The sequence below is a fragment of the Pleurodeles waltl genome, chromosome 6 (assembly GCF_031143425.1).
Source record: "Pleurodeles waltl isolate 20211129_DDA chromosome 6, aPleWal1.hap1.20221129, whole genome shotgun sequence".
NCBI classification, from domain to species: domain Eukaryota; kingdom Metazoa; phylum Chordata; class Amphibia; order Caudata; family Salamandridae; genus Pleurodeles; species Pleurodeles waltl.
The window spans coordinates 108,987,808-109,012,746 of NC_090445.1; the positions used below are offsets into that span (position 1 = coordinate 108,987,808).

Sequence of the window (24,939 nt, forward strand, 5' to 3'; positions counted from 1 at the left end):
TTAAACAAACAAAGAAGAGAAGAGGAAGAAGGAATAAAGTCTGTCTTTGAGAACATGATTGAGTAGGGAATTCTTCGGCCAGTGCTTGGTAACCCTTGCAACTCTCCTGTGATGGAAATTAAGAAACCAATTGGTGAAGGAAGAATACTGCAAGATTTGTCTTGTTAGACAGGATTTGAGAAAAATAAATAAAATAGTGATCCCCTGTTGTCCAGTGATGCCAAACCCAGCAGTGATTCCATCAGATGTAGAATGGTATACAGTCATTGAAGTGTGCCAAACGTTCTTCCCCATTTCTCTCCACTAAGGTAAGTCAATACTCATTTACATTTGAATCTCAAATTAAGATTCTCGTTTGGTGTAGAATTCCTCAAGGGGGATACTGAATGTCCTTACTTTTTAAGTCAATGTTTGAAGAAATATCTATAAAAGTCAAGGTTACCCTGTAACTTATTCTTGGTGCAATATGTTGATGGCCTACTGGTCACATCAAAAATGAAAAAAGCCTGAAAACTGGATACAGTTGCCCTGTTGAATCATTTAGATGACAGTAGGTCATAAGGTTTCTCCTACAAATACGTAGTATTTTTAAAAAAGGAGGTGGTCTATCAAATCATCATGATGAGAATGAAACAAGGAAACTCTAAAAAGAATGTGTTTCTGCAATTCTACAAATTAATCCTCCTATCACCCAGAGGAAGGTGAGGATATTCCCAGGAATTGTTGGTTACTGTTTTGTTTGTATTTCAAATGTTTACTTGATTGGTTGACCCACAGTGATGTCAAAGATACCATTTGATGAAGAATGCTAAGAATGCTTCTGGGAATTGAGCAAGAGTTTGTGTAAGGTACCCGCTCTTGGAATGATTATAATTTGGAATTTTACCTTTTCTGTCATAAGAAAAGTTGATGTGCCCTTACAATCCAAACAAAAACATGGAGTACTCATGAGACCTGTGGCCTATTTACCGGCTGTGTTGGATCCAGTAGCTGTAAGTCTTGCTTGTTTGAAAGTGGTTGCAGCTGTTTGCACTGTTGTTGAACAAAGTGAATCAATTGTGATGGGACATACATTAATTGTATTTTTTCCACCGCCTACTCACCAGAAAAGAACAAGTCATACTGGCAGCGGAAAACATCTTAATGGGAAGATGCAATTTCCTAAACCTTGCACAAACAAACCGAGTACAAACAAAAGCTGTGAGGGTAAAAACAGAAGTGATGATGACGATGAACTAGAACATGACGGCATCAGTGTGACAGAATTATGTTCCAAACCAGGAGAAGATATTAAAGAAATTTCTCTTGTTCCTGTTTAAGGGATTATTATGGAACACTGAAGGCTACACATGCAGTATGTTCCATTTCTGAAGTCCTTGAAGCATCACATCTGCCAAATGTAACTTCAGCACAGATGGCAGTGTTGATTGCATTGACAAAGACTTGTTGCTTTTTCAGAAAATTTTAATGTGACAGTTCATACAAACAGCCAGTATGGTTTTGGAGTAATCCATGATTTTGGACAACTGTGATGAGAGAGGGGATGAATGCCATTTTCTGAAGCTCCCATCAGGGACAGTCTCTATATACTTGGTTTATTGAAACAACAAAATAACCAATAAAGATTGCTGTAGACAGGTGTGATGCCCATAAAGATGGTCACTCTTGGAAATAAATATGCCAATCAGGCAGCCAGATATTGTGCACTCGAGAATGGAACAGTAATTCAAGGAATTTAACAAGGTGGACACCAGAGGAATGTCTATGATACACAGAAGATGATACACATAAGATGTGAATTTTTACTTGTTAAATCTAATTCAAATGCCTTTGAAAAAATTGAGAGAGGTTCCAGAAGATGAGAAAAGATAATGGGAAATGTTGGGTTACTAGAAAAATTACAAGGACGTGTATGTAACTCCTGAATTCAAACATGTATTGCCTAACACAATGGTACAAGGCCAGGTATATGTAGAGAGAGGCTCCATGGTGAGGACTTTTACTAAGCATTGAGCAACTAGAAAGTTTAAAAAATGTAGCTAAAGATTTGTGTAACAGTTGTTTAACTTGTCAAAATAATATTAGGGAAAGAAGAACAGCATTCTTATGAGTCATATTGGCAAATCAGGGGGTCTATTTACAAGATTCCAGCCACATTTGTTGTAACGCCAGTTTTCAGTGGTCTTAAATATATTCCTGTGATTGCCTGCCTGTTTTCTAAATGAGTTGAGGTCTATTCCAAATGAAGATCAGACAGTCTGACAGTTGCCAAACGTTTGTTAAGGGAATTAATACCAAGATGTGGCCAGCCTGTTTGAGATAGATCGTGGCTTACATTTTAAAATGTGATTTAGCAATTGATTTCTTCAACCGTCAAAATTGAGCGGAGGTTCCATTGTAGTTATCGTTGTAGAGCTTCTGGAATAGATGAGATATCAATTAGGACTACTAAGAACAATTTGGCTAATGTATGTACTTCAAGTGGTTTTAAAAGGGATCTACAGTCCAATAAACCATTACTAATACCTCTGTAAAAGTGAACCTGAAGGTGATCCTGAAGAAGGGGAACCACCTTGAAAATCTGAAACTTTGAAAATAATTTTTGAGAAATTTAAAAAAGAGAAACAAATCTTTTCTTTAAGAAAATTAACTGAGTGAAATAAAAAATAAAAAAAAGACACTTTGGAAATAAATTTGGAATTTTAGTTAATGTTAAAAAAAAATAAAGAGAAATGAAGAAAAATTGTTATTGTATTAAAGATTTTTTGTTGTTCTCTTAGAGCTTCGTAATGTTTTGTTTTTAGTCTCACTTACAGAATGGCATAAAGCAAATGTAAAATTTTAAATCTGATCAACTTGCTATAGGTGTTAATAATTCTAGTTTGCTTGTTATCATGCCTCCTCTCTCTGTTGGGATGCGACTCCACAAAGGTTGAATTAACTACAGTACATCATGATATTAGGCATAATACACTGACATTTAGGACAAGCTTAGGTAGTGGATCTTATGATAACATTTACGCAAAACTTTTAGAACAATATGCTGAATTGATAGAAGTTAAAAATTGCTATGTTTGTACTTTTCTTCCTTCTTCTGTAGGTAAGGGTTACTACTTATTTACAACTACCAAAATCTTATGGTTTGTAATGAAATGTGTTTGTTAGTATTTTTAACAAACATGATGTTTTATTACCCTCCCTTTTTGGATTTCAGTGTTTACTGGAAGATCTACCTATTTGTGAAAATGAAGATACTAAGGTTCTTATGTATGGTTAAAATTTTAATATATTTCCACAAACTAAGCAGATAATTAAAAGTGTTAATCAGGAGTATGTGTGTAGTTTACATAATAAGAAGCTTGACTTTGTTAAAAAAAAATCATGAAAGTAGAGTTAAAGTTATGAGAGATTGGAGGGATGAACATAAAATAAGAGAGCAGATTACGAGTGAAGAAGAATTTAGATTGTCAAATTTCAACCCTAGATTGAGAGTGGAACTCGAGATGAGCCTACAAAGATTGGGAACATTTAGTATATGAGTGAAAGTTAATGTGAGAAAAGGTATGTTGTAAATGGTGGTTTTCTAAATAGTGAAGAACCAATTCTGTGAAGTGAAGTCAGTTTGCTGTGCAACTGAATTCAGCTATTGTTACCTTGCTTTAGTGTTTCCCTAGTGTCTGTCATGTCAGTGGAGTCCATAATGCAGTTAGTTTTAAGAGAGTGAAACGTTGATTTGGGCAGATAGTTTTAGATATATTTTGAGTCATTATTCCATCTATATGTGTAGCAATGAATGTTGTCAATATTAGATGTTTGTGTAAGCTTGTGGATCAGCTTGCTTCGAATACAGCTGGAGCACTAACCCAAATTAATACTGAATTAACTGCAAGGTGGGCAATGGTTATGCAAACCACTTGGAGGTAGATATCCTTCTTGCTAAGGAAGGCGGTGGTTGCAAGGTATTGAGTGTAAAAGAATGTTGTACCTTCATACCTACTTGCAGTAGTGGTATTAAGGCATATGTACACAATTCTACTGTTTTCTGTGAAGTTCAAGCTTTAGAAGAACATTTAGTAGGTTACTGATTTAGTGACATAGGAAAGGATTTTAGCAAGGTTGGTGTATGGATAGATCATTTAGGAAGAGGAACATTGGGACTAATCCAAAGCCCTGTAAGATTTATAAGGATTTGTGCAATTGTCCTGTTTGTCTTGTTCAAAATTTTGCATTCTCTTTATAAATTTCTTTCAAAGTTTTTTGGAATTGTCTCTGTACTGTTTAGTTTTTTAAATTCTTTAATAAAATCCAACAACCTTTCTAACAAATCTAGAACTCGGTAATTGAGTGGACCCTTTTTAATCCCATTTCATTGTTAATTTAATTGTATTCCCTGGTTTTAATGTTTTTCGAGGTGCCTTGATGCGGAGACACACTGCCTCATCGAATTGAGGTTCAACAGTCTCCAATCCAGTGAATGTGGGCATACTGAGTATGGTACATACTTGACGTTTCTAAAATTCCAGGCTTCCCCAAGCCCACAGGAGCCACACAAGTCATCCCACCCTGATCTCCCCAGAGTGTCTAGTTTTCAGAAATATTTGTGTTTGATAGCTTTCTGTCAGTGGCTGAGCTAGGGTCCAAATTCTGTAGCTACGCATATTGGGAAAAAGTGTTGATTTTCGTGGCTCAAATGAAAAGTAATGTCTCCAGGTAGCATTTTGGGTTGTTTTGTGGTGCCAGCACTAAGCCCACCCAGACAAGTGAGGCACCGTTTTTATAGGTAGATGTGTGGGAACTCAGAATAGTAGAACATTTGTAAATACCAATTGTATTTTGATGCAGTTTTTGCTTTCCAGATGTAAGCCAATATGCAAGAAAGAACACATTTTGCAAAATGCCCTCTGAATCACGACTACATAGCTTTTGCCCATACCCATTTTTCATTCATTAGATATTAGCATATGAATTACTGCATGGTTGTTACACAATGAAAACTCATAAGTTGCAGCTCAGTTGTTTCCTCTGGGTTTCATGCGTTTTTGAATGACCCCTTGCTGAACTTAATATTTTGTATTCTTTTCAGAAATGTATAGCTTTGTGGGATCACCCATGGGTTTCACACCTATTACTATCAGAAACTGTAAGTAGGTTGAGACCACTAAATTAGGAAATATGGATATCTTCAAAAAAGGGAAAAATTGAGGCAATAAACTTTGTTATTTGATACAGCTCTGCTTGCTCCTGAAAGCTGGAACAATGGTGATCCTAGCACAGCAAACCTTTTGTTGATGCCGTTTTTAGGAAAAAACAAATATGCCTTCTTGTACAGCACTTTCCCCCCTTTTTTTCCCTAAAAAAACTAAAATCTTGCTACATTTTTGCTATTTTCCCAGTAACATCCAGGGAAACCTACAAATCCTGGGATCCTTATGATTCGCAGGATGTCAGGAAAAAAAGGAACTAATTTTGGTGTGGATTTATTACATGCAAAAAAGTTATAAAGGCATATGTGCACATTGCCCCCAATATCAAAACAAGCATTTGCAATGCAATGGGTCTCGCATTTGCTCGAGTTAGAGCTATTAGCATTGTGAAATCGTAACCTGATTTTTCTTGGCACACAAATTAGAAGAGAAAAAAAACGCAGCGCAATTGCACTGAAATTGCAAATGGAAAAACTGATCGCGCTATGTAAAACCCCAGCGCGATCGCGCTGCGTGGAAAATAAAAAGATAAAGTAGTCCGGAAACCATGCTGAAAACATCGAGCCTTGTATGTTTTCAGTAGATCACAGGTGTTGTGTAGGTGGGTTAAACACCGGAAAAGGCATGACGTATGCATGCCTTTCACTAATGAAAGTAAGCGGATTTTAAAAGGCAAGCCAACGAACCAATGAAAGTGACTGACGTGACATGGGCGTGGTTAGAAGCCCAAAGAGAGATTACAGCAGGGGGCGGAGCACTTTGTGCTCGCCCCTAAAAAGGCCTCAGCACTGAAACAGCTTCACCAGCTAGAGGGTTAATGTTTGAATTAAACCCAGAAAAGATGGTATCTATCATGAAACAAAAGTTACATTACAATTTACAGAATTGTATGTGAAGGAATAGAAGAGTTGTTAAATGCATTAGGATTGGCAGGTTCTTTCACTCTCTTAAAGTATTACTTTTATCTGGGCGCAGAGAACTCAGATCTAGCTTTTTAATGGTTGTTTCGAATTTGTAATTACCTGCTTGTACGTAGCACGACTAATTTTGCTGTCATTCATGTGCCAGATGCATCCTAAGGGCCAGATTTAGTATATTTTTTCATACAACACAATGCCTCAGGACAACTTGCTGAGCTGCGTGAAAGGGAGAGAAATGTGCTTTATCTAACAATCTATGGCACATTTCTGCCCTCTGGCTGCGCTTGTGAAAAATCTCCATCCTTGCGCTAAAGCAGGAACCCTTGCGACATGGAGCAAGCATGGCACGCCTGTCTTACAGGCAGAATTGTTTTGTGCAGGAAGGGACACCTTCCTGCACAAAAAACAATCTTTAGAGGCATTTTTCTCTAAGTGTGATACAGAATGCAGCACACTTAGAAAAAGGAAACAAGGAGGGAAAAAAAAGATATTTCTCCTTGTTGCACCTCTGGTTGGAAGACGTACAACAATTCTGAGGCATTCCCAGGTCCACCAGTGTTGGTAAATCTGAGAATGCTTCAGAATGCTTCGCCCATGTAACACCCACACTACAGAGTAACTCAAGGCAGCAACTTAGTTGCCTTGTGCTACTTCAGAGCCATGCTGATTTACCATTCCACACAAGGCCAACAGAGGTGGCCTTGCGTGCCTTAGTAAATTCTAGGTTTTGCGTTGTCCTGCGTCTCTTGTGTGGCACAAGGGCGATGCAAAACCAAAACAAATCTGGGCTTACATCTTTGCAAAAAGTTCAGATTGATCCATTACCTTAAAAAGGTATAATATACAGTGCATTATATATTTGTCTCACAAGTGCTAGCTAGTTACGTGTCGTACAGTTAAAATGTCACGTCAGCCACATCTTTTAGAGTTCCATGAGACTCTCACAAACAAGTCATAGTGCTACCAGGTAAAAAAAATCATATAGCTTCCAAACTAATGCTCAATACAATGCAAATGTTCTATAGACAAGCAAAATAACCCAGTTGTGAGTGGATACAGTGACCCTAGGTTGACGTAGTGCTTCTATAGCTTGGGTATGCTAGTGTCGCACATCAGTGTTGTGTGTATAAACCCTTATCTAATGAAAAATTTACCTTTCTCCTTTTATTGGTACTTCCAAACATATTTTGTGGCCAAGAAATTTGCCAACTTAACTTTATGGCTAATACTATGCCTATAAACTTCTAATCTGTACCTGATGAAATGTGTTTTCATGCTTTTGTTCAGACCGTGACAGCAGGCTGGGATGAGTTGGAGTGTCATCGTGTGTATAATTTTATCTGCGAATTGAGTTACTTACCTCGAAACGTGCAAGCTGCCGTCAGTAGTAAACCAGGTAAGTGGTATGACAAGAAATTGGTGACGAGAAATGCTGGCAACAATTGACAGCGTGACACTAAGGAAGCTGCATCAGTATTATATGTTAAAGTATGACCCTGAAATACCAGACAACAAACTTTGCTATAATACAACTGTAGGAGTGCAACAACTGCTCTTTGTCACTGTTGTTGCAGCTTGGATAACAGAAAATGGAGCACATGGGATTTACTTTACTCTAGTCCATGTTAGACAAAATGGTTGCCACATGGCAAAAAGCATTTCTGATGTATTTTCTTAATGAGTGGGACAACAATTCGGCCTTCTGTTAAAATATGTAGGATGAAACTAAGGGCCGGATTCTTATCTTTGTGATAAGCATACTCAATCACAATGGAGATGTAGTATGCTTAGCACCAAGTTAAAGGTCCCTCTGCCCGATTTAGCTGTGGGTGAATCAAAGGTTTCATCATGATGGAGGAGAGTACTCCGTCTCCACCATAATTAAACCCCCTCCTACAGTCCTCTGTAGTAAGGTTCATTGGAGGTTGACCTGTAATTCCACCCTCCTGATTTAGATGAACAGAATTAGAGGCCAGTTTTCACTGCCAGGAAAACCCTGGTGTTAAGATGCAGTAAATACTGCAAAATGCTCCTCTCACCATGGGAGTGGAGCGTTGCCTTTTTTTTATTTTCAAAAAAGAAAATCCAGTTTTGGGAAAACATGCTTGAATCATTCCCCGTCATTGAAGAGGGAGTCCCACTTTTTAAACCAATATGTATCATTACCATAAGCCCTAATGCCAGTGAACAGCCACTTCAATACCTATGTCCTTTTTTAAAAAGTACCAAATTTGAACTATAACCAATTAGGCAAGATCACCCAGTAGAATACTCACAAGAGAAGGTGAATCCCTTTGATTTTCTACCGCACGTCTTGTGAAGGGAGTCTCTGTAGACGGGTCTCGTCGACCTCGTCTTCCAACTCTGCGTACTGGCGCCTCGTCGGGAACCCTTGCGCGTTTCCATGGGGACGCACGAATGCCACGAGAGTCGCCGACACCGGATTTCCACGTGTCGGAATTAAAACAGACGACGGACCTCAAGGAAGGGGAGGAGTTCCCTGGAGACAGGAATCGACCGCCGGATGAAGGGAGAACGCCGCGAGAGGAAGACGCCGAATCCGGAGCAGAGGAGAAGACGGCTCGCCGGAACAACGACGAATCAGGAAATCAGGATACAGACGACAACAGGCTCCACCACGACCCCGGAGGGTCGTGGCTTCACAAGGTACGGTCCTTGCTACGGGGGCCGCGGCACTCTGTAGCTAATATTAAGAACAGGGGGGGTAGTAGAAAAGAGGAGAGAGTGGGGGTTGAGACGGGGGGGTCACAGGGGACAGAATCACAGAGGACGAGATGCTGGGCTGAGCACTAAAAGCAGCTTGACACAAATACCTCAGGGAAATCCCCACCACTCCCTCACTATCCGGTCTACTCCTCTACCTGTTCACCCGTAACATGCCACTCTCTTTTCCTTCCCCCCCCTGCACGTTCCCTACAAAACAGCACCAGAGCCAAACAAAGACACTTACCTTTTGTTTGCTCCTGTGTTCTTGTTTTTCCGGTCCCACTGGAGGAAGAGATGCAACCCAATAATCCGCAAGACACCTAAAGGAGAAGAAAAGACAGAGACATTAAGACAAGGAGAACCTGCGTGGAACTGTTCCTAACAGACATTTTGGTTGCTACCTTATACGAACATTCTTTTCCACTTAGTCTTCCTAAAAACAAATAAAAACCCTTTATTTTCCCACATATATACGGCCCAGAGTCCTTTGTACCGCCAAGCCTACTACAGTCTCCTTGAGCTCTGCTCGGTTTGTTTTCTTCTTCAAACCTAAAAATGTAGCCTGAATATGTCTGATACTTCCAAAAAGCTCTCTTCAGACCCTGCAAAACCTGTGGAAGAAAACTACTGCATGTGGATGACCCATATAAGGACTGTCCTTATTGCCTCTGTCCGAAGCATCAGGTAAAAGAATGCAAAATATGTCAAACTTTCTCATGTAAGAACTTGAAAGACAGAGAGTGGAGGCTGCTACTTTGGCTACAGAGGGCTAAAACTCAGAATACCATCACTTCTGAGGAAGACAGTAAGTAAGAGGGAAAGATCCTGTGACCAAGGGACATCTGAAGAGAGCAGAGAGGCCTTATAGACCCATCATAAAGGCCCTCTGAGAAAGGAGAAAATAAAACACATCTCCCCAAAGGAGGCCTCTTCTCAGCCCAGCACCCCATCGCTAAAGGCTGGGGAACCATTGATGAGGAAAGCCAAAAATATGAAAACACCATTGACAACATTACTGTCGACAGCAGTATCATTGACGGTCATCACCGTCTTGTCTGCGAGGACAACAACCATCGACACACCTATATTGTTGACAAAGATTCTGCCGATGTTGACATTAACAACTACAGCGTCAATGGCAACAGCGTTGGCACCACCATCAACTGCAACACCATCGACAATTGTACTGACGGCAGTATATCACCCATCGACACTGGCATTTACAGATCCAGTGATCACATCGACAGTAAAAATGACAAAGACATTGACACCAGAATTAGTTTCACCTTTTCCTCCATCTCATCTACTGGCTATGGAAGAGTCGGATGATGACCGGCTTTTGGACCTGCACACCGTACATCAGAGCTATTACTCAAGTGTCAGAATGACGACGACATGGAAGAAGAGGGTCAATACTACCACCAATACTATGCTTCTCTACCAAAGAGGCATTATGAACAACACCAATATCATCCATAGCCTAGGCATGAAGAGGTATCCATATCACTTGTCCAGGATTTGCAGGCTGTGCTTCAATATTACAGAGATAGGTTCTCTGAACCACAACACGAACATCTCAGCCAGCTGCTCAGACTACGCCAAAACATATCCCTCTGCCGATGACATGGCTGCACTACCAGGGGAAGAGCCATCTTCATCGGAGGATGAAAGAGAGGAAGGAGAGATCCCAGAACATCCCCCTACACAAAATGAGTGGGATGATTACCTTATCTTCACACCATCTCCTCTACCGCCACATCCTTCAGATTCTCCCCCCAGAGGACATCGGGGGCATAATTTAATGAACAGAGCAGCAACAAGATTCCACCTCCCAACTTACTTCCATTAAAAAGTGACTGTTTCCTTTATGACTTTAAAAAACAAGCAAGAAAGTACATTAGAGCCATCCCCATAATTGATAACATCAAAATAATGAAGAACCTGGCTACAGCAGCTGTAGTGCTACCACACATAGACAAAAAGTGCAAAGCTCTGGAGGATTCCCCTGCTTGCTTTACAGGTCAATCCAAGTCAGATCTGTGATTTCATAAGCTGCGTAACATTGCTCCAAAAACCCTTCTACTCCCATCTCTACACCAGCAGACAGAGAGGGCAGACATTTAGATTATATAGGCAAGAGGTTTTCCTTCATATCTGCCAGCGGATCTCTGGCGATCCTAGGTCGCTTCGACTGGCAGATGTGGTCTGATATTGGCAGCCTTATCGACCAGGACAAGAAAGCAGAAACAACAAAAATCTTGCAAGAAGGAGAGCGCACCTCCTCTGAGGTGATTGATTGCACGTTGGACATCACCTACACAGCCTTCCGTCAACTGACTGGGGCAGTGGTCCCGAGACAGCAAGAATGGCTCCAAGCCATACCTTTCAGGCCAGAAGTCCAAACTAAGGTATTAGATATGGCCTATGATGGAGAAGCGCTGTTTGGGAAGTACATTGATGAGGTACTATTGGCAATAAAAATGGACACAGACACATTTAGGTCCTTCGACACCCTACAGTTTGAGAAACTGCCCTTTTGGGGAGCTTCTGGAAGGGGATTTTCCACTTACAGAGAGGTATATAGATGCCCTCAACAGTTCCAGCCCTTTCAATCCCACTACAGACCTGCCTATCAATAGCAGTACCGTCAACCTCTTGCAGTGACCTATGCCAAGCAAGGCCCTTACTGAAAGCAACATTCCCAGGGTAGAGAGAAGACGTAAACAGTGATCCACACAAGGTACCGGCCACAGAAACTACTTCCCCTCCTGTGGGTGCGAAGATCTCCAGCCATCTACCCCAACGGAAAGAAATAACATCAGAAAAATGGTATTAGATTTGGTCACTTATGGCCATACTCTGGAAAACAGAGACCGCCAAAAAATCCCACAAGGGGAGCGCACCCCTTGCATCTTCACTTGATGTGAAAAACAACCCTCAATGTGCTTGCAAAGGGAGCAATAGAATTCCATTTTCACACAAGGGCATTGGCTTTTCCTCCTGCTTCTTCCTTTTTCGAAAGAACAGGGAAATGGAGGCCCATCCTAAACTTAAGAAAACTGAACAAATTCTTGCACAGCAATCATTTTGGATGGTCATCCTCTCCGACATCCTGCAGCTCTTAAACTGCAGAGACTTTATGACGACTCTGGACTTGCAGGATACATATTTCCACATACCCATACATTCCAAGCACAGAAAATATATTCGCTTCACCGTAGCTGGTACCCCAATTCATTGTCCTGCCATTCAAACTCAAATCGGCACCTCACATTTTCACCAAGAGTCTGGCACCAATAGCAGCCACTCTCAGAAGCCAAGGTCACTAGGTAACACAAGCATCCAGAGCCACACAGGCATGTCTCAGGTTATTTCACAAGGTGAATCTTGCTGTCAGCTTTCGGAAATTGACAACTGTTACAAAACAAACTATAATGTTATTATAATAATGTTAATAGCCAAGTTAATATAATGTTATTAGGATACCACCTGGATACAATACAGATCAAGGCATGTTTATCTCAGGACAGACAACAAAGGCTAAAAATTCTGGCAGTCCAACTATAAAAAAAAAGAGGTCCGCTTCAGTACATCTGTAGAAGTCGTCGCTGGATATGGTGTCCTCCACAATCAGTCTAGTGCCTCTTGCACGACTGCAAATGAGACCATTGCAAGAAGAGTTTGAAAAACAGTGGATACACACAGAAGGATTGTTCAACATCATGACTATCACTCCAAAAATGAGGGAGGCTTTAGCTTGGTGGTCCCAAGCCTCTCATCTGTCAAAGTGCCTCATGTTTTTACCTCAGATTCCCAAGTTCGCCATAACAACACATGCCTCTCTGCAAGGCTGGAGTGGCTACCTGCAGGACTTGCAGATTCAATGGAAGTGGTCGATACAACAGAAGACCATGCATTTCAGCAGGCTAGAACTGAAAGTCATCTTACTCTGCGTGCCTTTCTTCTAAGGATACCAGGTTTTTAAGTGCTGATTTGTACAGATATGACTCACATGCATTACATCAACAAGCAAGGGGGTACACGATTATTAACGTTCTCCCAAGAGGCCAAAGACCTGTGGAATTAGCTCACAACTTGCGGAATATCTTGGAGAGCCGAGCATGTGTCCGGGTTAAGCAACACTTTAGCAGACACACTCAGCAGGACAAAAAGACAGTTGCCACGAGTGGGAACTAGATCAAACAGAGCTGTACAAGATAATCTTGCGTTGCGGCAAACCAGCACTGGATCTTTTTGTGACAGACAAGAACACCAAATGCCAGTTCTATGCCAGACGGTATCCGCTCCCATGGTTGTGGGGGAATGCCCTCTTGATCAGATGGTCAGGGATTTATGCATACACTTTCCTCCTTTCCCTCTCATACCGAAGGTTCTCACAAAAGTGATAAAGGAATACTGTCGCCTAACCCGATTGCTCCCAGGTGGCCCAGGCAACACTGGTTTACAGAGCTCCTCTTATAGACGGAATGCAATCAAATTCACCTCCTGGCAATGCGAACACTGTGGACCAGACACCAGGGCCAGACGTTATATCTGGAACCAGCCTCTCTACAATTGTGTGCATGGCTCCTGAACTCAACAAGTTTAAATACCTAGACATTCCTCAAGACTTTAAGGATATACTATCCAAAGCAAGAGTGGAATCCACAAACAAAACATACAAATTAAAATGGAAGATATTTTGTTCATGGTGTCAAAAATCTAACTCCACAGCCCTTGGAGGCATCACCTGAACAGATTCTGCCTTATCTCATTGCTCGCAAGATCAGGATCGGTGCATAAGCTGGTCAGGTTTCACCTTGCGACAATCTCACGATACAGACGATCATCACACTTTCTCTCCCTCTGTCCCACAAGGATACTCTAATAATTCATGAAGAGATTATTCAGAGCTTTCCATCTCGGCCGGGCTCCTCCTCCAGAATGGCACCTCAATGCAGTTTTATCCTAACTTATGAAACCACCATTCGAACCAATTAACAAAGCAGACCTAATGTTCCTGGCAGATAAGGTAGTGTTCCTATTGGCTCTTACCCCAGCTAGAAGAGTTGGTGAAATACAAGTGTTTTACAATGCAGAGACCTTTTCTACTTTTCACAAAAATCCAAGGTTCATTCCCAAGGTCCCATTACAATTTCATATCTATGAACCTATCATATTTCTCACTTTTGTCCCAAATCCAGTTTCACCAGCTGAGAAGTCTCTCCATACTCTGCATGTCAAATGATGTCTTAAATTCTATTTACATCGTACTAAGCAAATGCATAAGAAGGATCAACTTTTAGTCTCATATGCACAATCACAACAAGGTACTGTTGGAGGCTGGCTCAGTATACACAAAGACTCTTAGTACTGGGGAAGTACTAAAACCCCAAAGGTAAGTAGGTAGGATTCCCCAGTCGCCCATGTGCAGAATTGTAACCCTGGTTCAGTGTCTATAGGATAGTCACGGTTGGAGTTTTTGCGTTTTAGGACCCTACCCAGAGGAATCCTGTTGGGACAAGGGCAGTTGGATAGTGCCCCCACCCGTGAATTACCAGAACAGTGAAGTACCTACACCAGGGAGCCCAGGTGTATAGGGGTGAAGTAATTTTGGAACCTCAATGCAGACATCAGTTGTCCAGTTGTCCAGCTGCAGTTGTGACATGTGGAATAGGTCTAGGGAACCCAGGTGTGGATTTCTGAAAAGGACCAAAGGAAAGAAAGGACAGAGTCCAGACCACCCAGAAGTGCCCAGGCGGTGCAGGAGGGCAGTGCCCACCCTTTTCGGAGATGCTTTCCTGTTGGACGGTGGATGAAGAAGTGCAGTTGCGCAGTCCAGGCGATGCAGAAAGATCCCAAGAGTCGCCAATGACCTGTCCCACGCCGTTCGTCGAATTGCGGAGAAGTCAGTGGTCAGCAGGACCGCCAACAAACCTTGGCAAATGCAGGAAAGCATTGCACGGAGTTTTTAGGATTTGTGGGGACCTACAAGGTCCAGGTAACCCAACCTTGCCAGATAGGTCAGCCCTCAGCATGCAGGCGAGCCAGCAGGAATCAGTAGAGCCTGTGGCAGCAGGCACAGGGAGTCGCAGGGAGGCTTCAACAGCACAGCAAAGAGGGATACCCAAGTCGCAGGAGTTGCGGAGAGGATGTTGTTCTTGGAACTGGAGAGTGCTGGAGGCTGGGTCTTTTGGCGCTAGGAGGTTTTAAGACTGACGGGCCAACAAGCATTGGCAACGATAAACAGGTGCTGTGCACAGGGGTTCCAGCCAAGTAGCTCCAGCAAGGAAGATAGGTCAGACCCCTGTAGAGCCACAGAACCACCATCACCACCACCTGTGTTGTAGAGTCTCAAAGAGTCAATGGGACAACAGGATCCACAAACCAGTTGACGTCATTAAGGGGCCTGCGGATGCAGGGGAATGACTACTTCACTCCAACGGAAATTTCTTCTTGCTTTCCCAAATGCAGGCAGAGTCCCTGTGACTCTGATGAATGCATGGCCACAGGGTTGCAGAAATCTTTGCAGAACTTGGGAATAAAGTTGCAGTATGAGCCTTCCTAATGGTTACAGTCTTGTTGTTGGTTCCAGCGAAGAAAAGCAGCGGTTCAGGTGTTCAGGTTACAGAAGTGTCTTGCAGAGGAGATTTCAGGAATCTTCTGGACAAATCTTGCGTCCCACCTTCAGGGGAGCCCTTAAGTAACCCAGGAAGGGGGTTGGACACTTACTGCAGTGACCCACCTATCTGAGGGGGTCAGGAACGTCACCCAGCTGGACTAACCAATCAGGGGCTCCCAGGGCCTCTGCTCATCTTATTTCCAATATGGCAGAATCAAGTGGCCACCTGGCAGAGCTCTGTGCACCTCCCTAGGGGAGGAGCTGGACAGGCGGGTGGTCACTCACCTGTCCTTTGTGTGGTTTCGTCCAGAGAAGGAACCGCAGGTTCCTGCACTGGTGCAAATCGGTTTATGCAAGGAGGGCACCAAATGTGCCCTTCAAAGCAGTACAGTGGCGCTCAGAGGCACCCCCACCCCAACCCAGTATTTCTAAAGAAGAGGTGGTCACACCTCTGTCTTACAGGAAATCCTTTGTTCTGCCTTCCCTTGCCCAAGTTAGGCTAAGCAGCAGGAGAGCAGAACAGTATCTGGGGTTGGCAGCAGCACAGGCTGGCATGCACACCCTTCAAGGCTGTACAGGCAGACTTTAGGGGATCCCCTAGGGAACCCCCAGAATACATGATATCGTCCAACTAGCACTGGAATCATTGTAGTTGCATGATTCCAGTGTGTGTGATACCAAATATGCCTATGTTTGGTGAAGCCATTATGTAAGTTGTACAATTCATGTTGACCAGTGTCTACTACATACCTTAAGATGACTTCCATATACTTACAAAGCCCAGGACATGGAGTCTGGGGTTTGTAAAGGCACCTCTGCTCATGCAGGAGTGCCCTCACAATTAGAACCATGCACCCTACCCTTGGAGTGAAGGGCCTACCTTAGGGGTGACTTACAGTGCCAGAGTGCAGTGACCAGGATATAAGGAAACCCGTATATCTGGAGTGAAAGGTGCATGCACCATTTGAGATAGGCTGCAATGGCAAGCCTGTAGTCACAGTTTGCATGGGCCTCCATGAGTGGCACAATGTATGCTGCAGCCCATGGGGGACCCCTGGTGTACCAATGCCCTGGGTACCTAAGTACCATGCACTAGGAACTTACATGGGTGCACCAGTATGCCAATTGTGGGCTGTAGACATTAGCATACAACTTAATGTAGGGGGAAGAACACTGACACTGGGGTCCTGCTTGGCAGGATCCCAGTGTACTAGTCTAAACATACTGACACCAGGCACAAAGTGGGGGCAACTATGTTAAAAAAGATGATACTTTCCTACAGGTACTTCAGTCACAAAATCAACTATTGCAGGATGGATTTCTGCTACCACCCAGTTTTGCCATTCAAAGGAGGGCAAAACACTTACATCCAAACCAAGAGCGCACTCAAAAAGGGCTTTGTCCACTTCCACTGCCCTGTTTGCAGTCATCTCATTGGAGAAGATTTGCCATGTTCTGAGGTGGAAGGGCACCCACACATTCACGCAGCATTAGTGCCTGAAATTGGTACAGCGCAGTGATGCAGGTGGGAGGACAGGCGGTGTTGCGTCATCTATTCCAATAAGGTGAGCCTCCGTTCATGGAGGTGTTTAGTTTCGGTATAGATCCATATAATGTTGTTGTATACTGCATAATTGTCTCATCATGTATGGAGTATTAAAATTTGGGATATCTAGATAGATAGATATATGTTTTATTTGTTTTGTTACCCACCATCCTCAATGGGTACCTAGATTAACACAATATATACTTACAATAACTGCTTGCTATTCTGATTCAAGCATGTGAATCTATGAAAGTTCCAAGAAAATGAGTTACTCACCTGTAACTGCAGTTCGCCAGTATTGGTATCTTTTATAGATTCACATGCAACCCACCCTCCTCCCCTGAGAGGCTCTCCTTATAGCTCGAGTGATGTTATTCCTACTTCTGCTAAAAGAAATCTGAGGGATTCAGCCTCACTTGGGAGTATTCTACAGGTGGTGTAGCCTGATTGGTCATAATTCAAGTTTGGTCTTTTGTTAAAAAGGACCTGGATAGGCTATTGAAGTGACTGTTCATTATCACTAGGGCTTAATATAATGATACATACTGCTTTAATATGGCACTTCGACATGGAAAGATTCAAGCATCTGAATCCATGAAAGATACCAATACTGGAGAACTGCATTTACAGGTAAGTAACTAATTTTCTTTTTGGTGGAAGGCTCCATCATGTTGACGGAGCCCTGCACAAAACAGCAAAATGTATTGACAGGAACCACTGTAGCAATGCTTTATATATGACCACCAGCTTGGCGATCATTTATAAATCTGTCAGGCAGTCCCTTTATCAGGGTTACAAAGTAATTTACTCCATCACCCTCCCGCAACAATGGGCCATCCACCAGGAAATAAAACAAGCTGTAAGTTGCCTTCAGAATTGCTTTGCTCCAGTTCTTATTTCAACTGCAGCATGAATTGTGCAACATCAGTTTGCTTTATTTATTTAGTAAAGGTTATACATAGATCCAATTTTCTCTGCTACAAAACTTTATTAATTTAATTAAAACCATAAAGTAAAATATTTTGTATACTTTTTGTAAATGTCTCACAACCTGTTCCCTTCATTAATCCCTGGTGCAGTATCTTTGGTATTGTGATATAGGCAAGAGTAAACTCTAGTTCTCTCGTAGGGGATTTCCATGTATAGTCATAAGCACTGAATAGTTCCGCGCGCCTGCGGGGACCCCGGAGCACTGTTGTGTAGTATATTCTTAAGTGCAATCATCAGCTCCTTGACAAAAAGGTCTGTGAAAAACACTTAAGAATAACAATGTGCAGCCTATGTGAACAGCTACACAGGCCAAATTGTTAGAAGAAAAAAACAGTTGTAGTGTAAATTTCACGTTTAAACCTCTATTTATTCTATAAATACATAAATAAATACATTCTCATATTTTATTTACACCTCTCATGAGAATAAAACAATGTAGGGCAGTGTAGCCCATAGGCTGCCATTATACAGAATGAAAATAGAGCTGTGCCTTTAAGAAAGTAAAGTCTTCCTGTTTCCCATCATGCACAGCAAAAGGCAGTTGCCTCAGTTCTTTTTTCCGGCTCCTTTCTGACAGGACCCTGAAGCATTGAGCTCTACCTCACAAAATCCTTTTGTGACAGAAATTCATTTAAAATCTTTTGAATTTCATTTTCACTCGACGTTTTTAACATTGAGTGATAATTTTCTGTTTTTTTCTGTTAGATTCTGACAGAATTTTGAGGTTTTTCTACTTCAGAAATGCCTTCACTGTTTGACAAATGTCCTTCTTGTGGCAGAAAAAAGGCCAAAACAGATCCACATCGGGTCTGCATAATTTGCCTTCCATCCAGCCACAAACCGGAGTCGTGTGACATCTGCAAAACCTTCTCCAGAAGGACCCTTCGTGACAGGGAGAAGATCCGACTCCAGGCGAAAGAGGACAGGAGGAAAAGTGGTCATTCTACCACAGAGCGAGGAGAAGGTCAGTCTTCTACCAGGGCTCACACTGGTTCCTCTATAACTCCGACCAGACCGGCTCAAAAACGGCACAGGTCTCCGACGACGTCGAGGGCGTCGACGTCGAGGCAAGGAACGGCGCCAACATGCTCGCCGTCGAGGAGTGGTTCGCCGGCGAGAAAGAGACATCGCTCGCCGTCGACGACGATTTCGCCGTCGAGACGGCGTGGACTTTCGCCGTCGAGATCTGGGTCACCGTCGACACGGCGAGGACGTTCCACGTCGAGGAGATCTGAATCCGGTTCGCCGTCGAAACGGCGAGATCGATCAACGTCGAGGGGTGCTCGACGTCGTAGACGTTCACCGTCATCACGGCGACGTCGAGGGTCGTCGTCGAGAGATTCTCAACGGCGAGAAGAATCGATGGCGAAGGACACTCGCCGTCACCGTACTTCGACGTCGAGGAGTGTGTCGACGTCGAGACAATCAAAAAGACCTAGGAGGGTTTATACAACCTCAGAATCCTCGGCTTCAATCATCCTCCTTCCAGCGTCTCCACAACTCTCTCCTCGACAATCACCATTGCCACAGACGCCGGTAACACCTACGGCGCCTCTTCCGGCTCCGCCTGTAGAGTCTGTTTTGAGGACTCCAACGCGGTCTGTAAGACGTTCGGGACATTCCTCTAGACGCTCTTCTTCCTCTCGACACCGTCATGACCCACAGAGATCTCAGCATTCACATCACAGGCGTTCTTCTTCGTCTACACGGGACTACTCTCCAACCCTATCAGACTCACCGTCCCCGAGAGTGTCCCCCATAGATGATGTGAATACGTTCCAGGAGGTCTTAGTACGAGGGGCAACCAAGCTGAACATCCCGCTGGCGGTACCTGCCCCATCGACGTCAGTGATCTTCGAGACCTTGCATCACAGGACATCTTCCAGACCTTTGCTTCCACTGGTTCCAGGTCTCCTTGAACCAGCAATGGATATTTTCCTTGCACCGGCCGCAACAAAGTCTGCTCCTTCCACACTTATTAAAAAATATCGTCCACCAGAACAAGATCCTCTATTCTTGAGGTCGGACCCAGTTCCTGATTCGGTGGTCATAGTAGCGGCAAAGAAACTGCATTCAACCTCACCATCTTCTTCTTCACCTCCAGATAAAGAGAGCAGAAAGATAGATGCTGCAGGACGAAAAGTATGCTCTACTGCAGCCGTCACGATGAAGGCAGCCAGCGCTACTGCGTTATTAGGGCGGTACGATCGTGCCCTCTGGGACTCTTTAATACAGTTTGCGGAACATCTTCCTAAGGATAAAAGGGAAGATTTCCTGGAGGTCGTGGGTGAGGGATCCATGGTGTCTAACCAAATTATAAGTGCTGCAGCTGACTCTTCGGTGCTATCCGCACACAATTATGCACACGGGATAGCGCTCAGAAGGCATGCATGGTTGAGACTTACATCACTCAAACCTGAAGCGCAGCAGAGAATACAAAACCTGCCTTTCTCGGGCTCCACCTTGTTCGGTTCTCATGCCGATGACGAGATGGCTAGAATGAAAGCTGAACTAGATACCTTGAAAGCGGTAGGGATGGAAAGACCGAAAGAACAAAGAAAGGTTTTCCGGCCATATCAACGACGACTTTTCACCCACCGGTATCAGTCGCCACACTGGATGTCTTCGCGCCCCCAGCAACAGCAACAACAGCAGTATCAAAGGGGTTTCTCTACTCAGCGAAGGTCGACAAGGGGTCGTTCAACACCTCAAACTCAGGCAACTCGACAGGCTCCCACGTCTAAGCCCTGAATCTTTGCTTCCCCCTCCTCCGTTATCCACTCCGGTAGGGGGAAGTATCTCAAATCATCTGGACGAGTGGCTACGCATCACAACAGACGCCTGGGTATTGAATATTGTGAGACATGGTTACGCTCTCAGATTCACCAGTCCTCCACCATCTGTTCCACCCAAAACAGCCAACCGCCATCTCGAAGCTCTACAGTTAGAGGTCAATATCCTATTGCAAAAAAGAGCCATAGAACCCGTTCCCATCAGCCAGCAAGGGAAGGGGATTTATTCGAGATATTTCCTTGTACCGAAAAAAGACAAACAAGAGTTTCGTCCCATCTTAGATCTGAGGACAGCAAACAAATGGATTCGCAAAGAAAAATTCAGGATGTTAGCCTTACACCAAATTTATCCACATCTACGTCAGGGCGACTGGCTATGTGCGATAGATCTTTGCGACGCTTACTTTCACATCCCAGTAACCAAGAAACATCGAAAATTCCTAAGGTTCACTGTCGGAAAACGCCATTACCAATTTGCAGTTCTACCTTTCGGCCTAAAATCAGCGCCAAGAACTTTTTCCAAATGCATGGCGGTAGTAGCCGCCCACTTGAGGAAACAGCGAATATTCGTCTACCCCTATCTAGACGATTGGCTCATAAAGGCCTCCAGTTGTCTCGAGACACAGCAACATTTCGAATGGACTCTACAACTGCTGCAAAAACTTGGTCTTCAAGTCAATCTCCTGAAATCTACGGCAACACCTGTTCAGAGGTTGCATTACTTAGGGGCCATTGTAGATACCAGGCTAGGAAAGGTGTTTCCTTCGGAGGAACGACGGTTATCGATTCTCCAGAAGTGCAAACAACTGCAGGAAAGACCTCAAGCCACTGCAAGAATAATAGCTTCTCTACTGGGCTCGATGGCGTCTTGTATCCATCTGGTTCCCAATGCTCGCCTCCATATGAGACCATTGCAGGAAAACCTGGAGGATCAGTGGTGTCAACTGAGGGACGATTGGGAGAACAAAGTCCTTCTTTCTCCTCACACCCTACAATCCCTCAAGTGGTGGTGTTTACCCAGCAATCTCTTAGTGGGGATTCCGTTCCAACAACGGCCCCCATCTCAAACCATCGTAACAGATGCGTCACTGATCGGATGGGGGGCGCACATGGAACATCTTCGAGTCCAAGGCGAGTGGTCACAGAGAGAGAGTCTCTATCACATCAACCTGCTGGAACTTCGCGCAGTCCACCTTGCGCTCAAAGCTTTCCTTCCCTCTCTGAGAACGGAAACTCTCCTTCTCCAGACAGACAACGTGGCCACTATGTACTACGTGAACAAACAAGGAGGCACCAGGTCCAGAATTTTATCCAGAGAGGCTCAGACAATCTGGCATTGGCTTCTAGCCAGGAACCTGTCACTAGTGGCAACTCACCTGCCCGGCATCCAGAATGTTCAAGCGGATGCCCTCAGTCGGGTAATGGACGAGAACCACGAATGGGTACTACACGACGACGTCGTTCATTCCATTTTCGCACTCTGGGGTACCCCCTCTACAGACCTATTCGCAACCCCAGAAAACAAAAAATGCCAAAACTTCGCCTCCAGATATTACCATCCAGGGACACTGGGGAATGCCCTGTGGATAAGCTGGTCAGGAGCATTTCTTTACGCCTTTCCACCGCTTCCCCTGATTCCGGCGGTCCTCCAGAAGCTGTCCAATGTTCAGACCAAAATGATCCTAATTGCTCCGGAGTGGCCACGCCAGTGGTGGTTCCCAGACCTTCTTCACCGGTCACTCAAACCACACATCAGGCTACCATATCGTCCGGACCTTCTCACGAAGTTCAGAGGGCAGATATCTCATCCCAACCCCTCATCGTTGAGTTTGGCAGCATGGCTCCTGAGCTAGTGCAATATGGACACTTGAACCTACCTCAGGATTGTATGGAAATTCTGAAGGAAGCAAAGCGCCCTTCCACACGATCAGCCTATGCAAGCAAGTGGAAGAGATTCTGCATTTGGTGTTTACACAACAACATTGACCCGGTTTCCTGTGGAGAACAATCTATCCTGCCATACTTGTTAAGTTTGGCAAAATCGGGCTTACAACTGTCGTCAATAAAAGTTCACTTGGCGGCTGTCACAGCATACAGAAAGAGTCCTTCACAAACTTCCTTTTTTCGGATTCCGATTATTAAGGATTTCCTAGAAGGTTTAAAGAAGGTTTTTCCCCCCATTAGAAAGCCTTCTCCTCCATGGGAACTGAACGTTGTCTTATCACGTCTGATGCTGCCGCCATTCGAGCCAATACATAAGGCATCGCTGCAACATCTCACATGGAAAGCTGCTTTTCTGGTGGCAATCACTTCAGCGCGTAGGGTCAGCGAAATCCAGGCCCTTTGCGCTCAGGAACCCTACACGGTTTTTCATTCTGCAAAAGTGGTAATGAGAACTCATCCAAAATTTTTACCTAAGGTAGTCTCCGACTTCCATGTGAACCAAACAATTTCATTACCGACTTTCTTTCAGAATCCAGCTACTCCTGCTGAGAGAACTCTGCACTCTCTGGATGTAAAGAGAGTATTGAAATTTTACTTGGACAGGACAAAAAGCTTACGAAAATCACAACAGCTTTTTATTAACTATGGCCCAATCAGAACAGGTTTGGGTACATCTAAACAATCTTTATCCAGGTGGATTGTTTCATGTATAATGTTATGTTATCAGTTAGCAAACAAATCCCTTGGTGGTAGGCCAAAAGCCCACTCTACCAGAGGGAAAGCAGCTACTGTAGCCTTGATGAGAAATGTCCCTTTGGCAGAAATATGCAAGGCTGCCACTTGGAGGTCGGTCCATACCTTTACTAAGCATTACTGCCTTGATACAGACGCTAGGGCAGATGCTCAGGTTGGGCAGGCTTTGCTCAAGAATTTGTTTGCATGATTCATGTTTTTCTCAGTATTCTTATATCTACTCCACCGCGGTTATGGGGATGGGCTTGCTACTCTATTCAGTGCTTATGACTATACATGGAAATCCCCTACGAGAGAAGAAATGGTTTCTTACCTGTAACTCCAGTTCTCTCGTAGGGGTATTTCCATGATAGTCATAAGCAACCCTCCCTCCTCCCCGGTGGAGTTGACATAGAACATGAATATTATGGAGGTTGGTACTCCAACAAATGTTTTGTTTTTTCTTCATGTCAGGTTAATAGCCTCCAAAAAAGAACTGAGGCAACTGCCTTTTGCTGTGCATGATGGGAAACAGGAAGACTTTACTTTCTTAAAGGCACAGCTCTATTTTCATTCTGTATAATGGCAGCCTATGGGCTACACTGCCCTACATTGTTTTATTCTCATGAGAGGTGTAAATAAAATATGAGAATGTATTTATTTATGTATTTATAGAATAAATAGAGGTTTAAACGTGAAATTTACACTACAACTGTTTTTTTCTTCTAACAATTTGGCCTGTGTAGCTGTTCACATAGGCTGCACATTGTTATTCTTAAGTGTTTTTCACAGACCTTTTTGTCAAGGAGCTGATGATTGCACTTAAGAATATACTACACAACAGTGCTCCGGGGTCCCCGCAGGCGCGCGGAACTATTCAGTGCTTATGACTATCATGGAAATACCCCTACGAGAGAACTGGAGTTACAGGTAAGAAACCATTTCTTCCTGTTACTTAAGCAGGAAAAACTGCACATATTGTATATTTTTGTAACTGTGTTGCCCTGTGCAGACATGTGATGCTATCCAATACAAGGTGTCTTTGCCTCATTCAGTATTGTTTATTCTTTGCAATTTGTTATTTTTGGCCCTGCATTGATAATAACAGTGAATACTACGTTCTGTGTATCGGAATGCATTGCAAGAAGCAGATTTTGTTCAGAATTATATTTTACTCTAGGTTGCACTCACAATTTTAGATCCTATGCTACTAGTCAACTTTGGTTGTGTCGAAGCATGTGTTGTATTACCAGTGGCGGCTGGTGGATCCTAAAAGTGGTGGGGTGAAAAGTACCAATCTAGGTACATGTGAACGAGCGCACTCAGCGAGCAGAATCTGAAAGAAGAGAGTGTGGCGGGGTGTGCAGAGTAGCAAATGGTGCATTTCACAGCTTCCATTTCCAGAAAACATAATACAACATTAAAGGTAAGGGGTTGAAATGGTGCATTGTATGGTTAAAAC

General features: G+C 43.5%; 1 protein-coding gene across 1 annotated transcript in view; it reads left to right on the forward strand.

The window, feature by feature from the left end:
• Positions 1-24,939, forward strand: part of FBXO47 (F-box protein 47) — a gene marked incomplete at its 5' end in the record, with an annotated part of 1,596,302 nt that overhangs the window by 610,825 nt on the left and 960,538 nt on the right. The window contains one exon of the mRNA XM_069242011.1: positions 7,412-7,520. Coding sequence (XP_069098112.1) covers positions 7,412-7,520 — 109 coding nt within the window. The remainder of the gene's footprint in view (positions 1-7,411; positions 7,521-24,939) is intronic.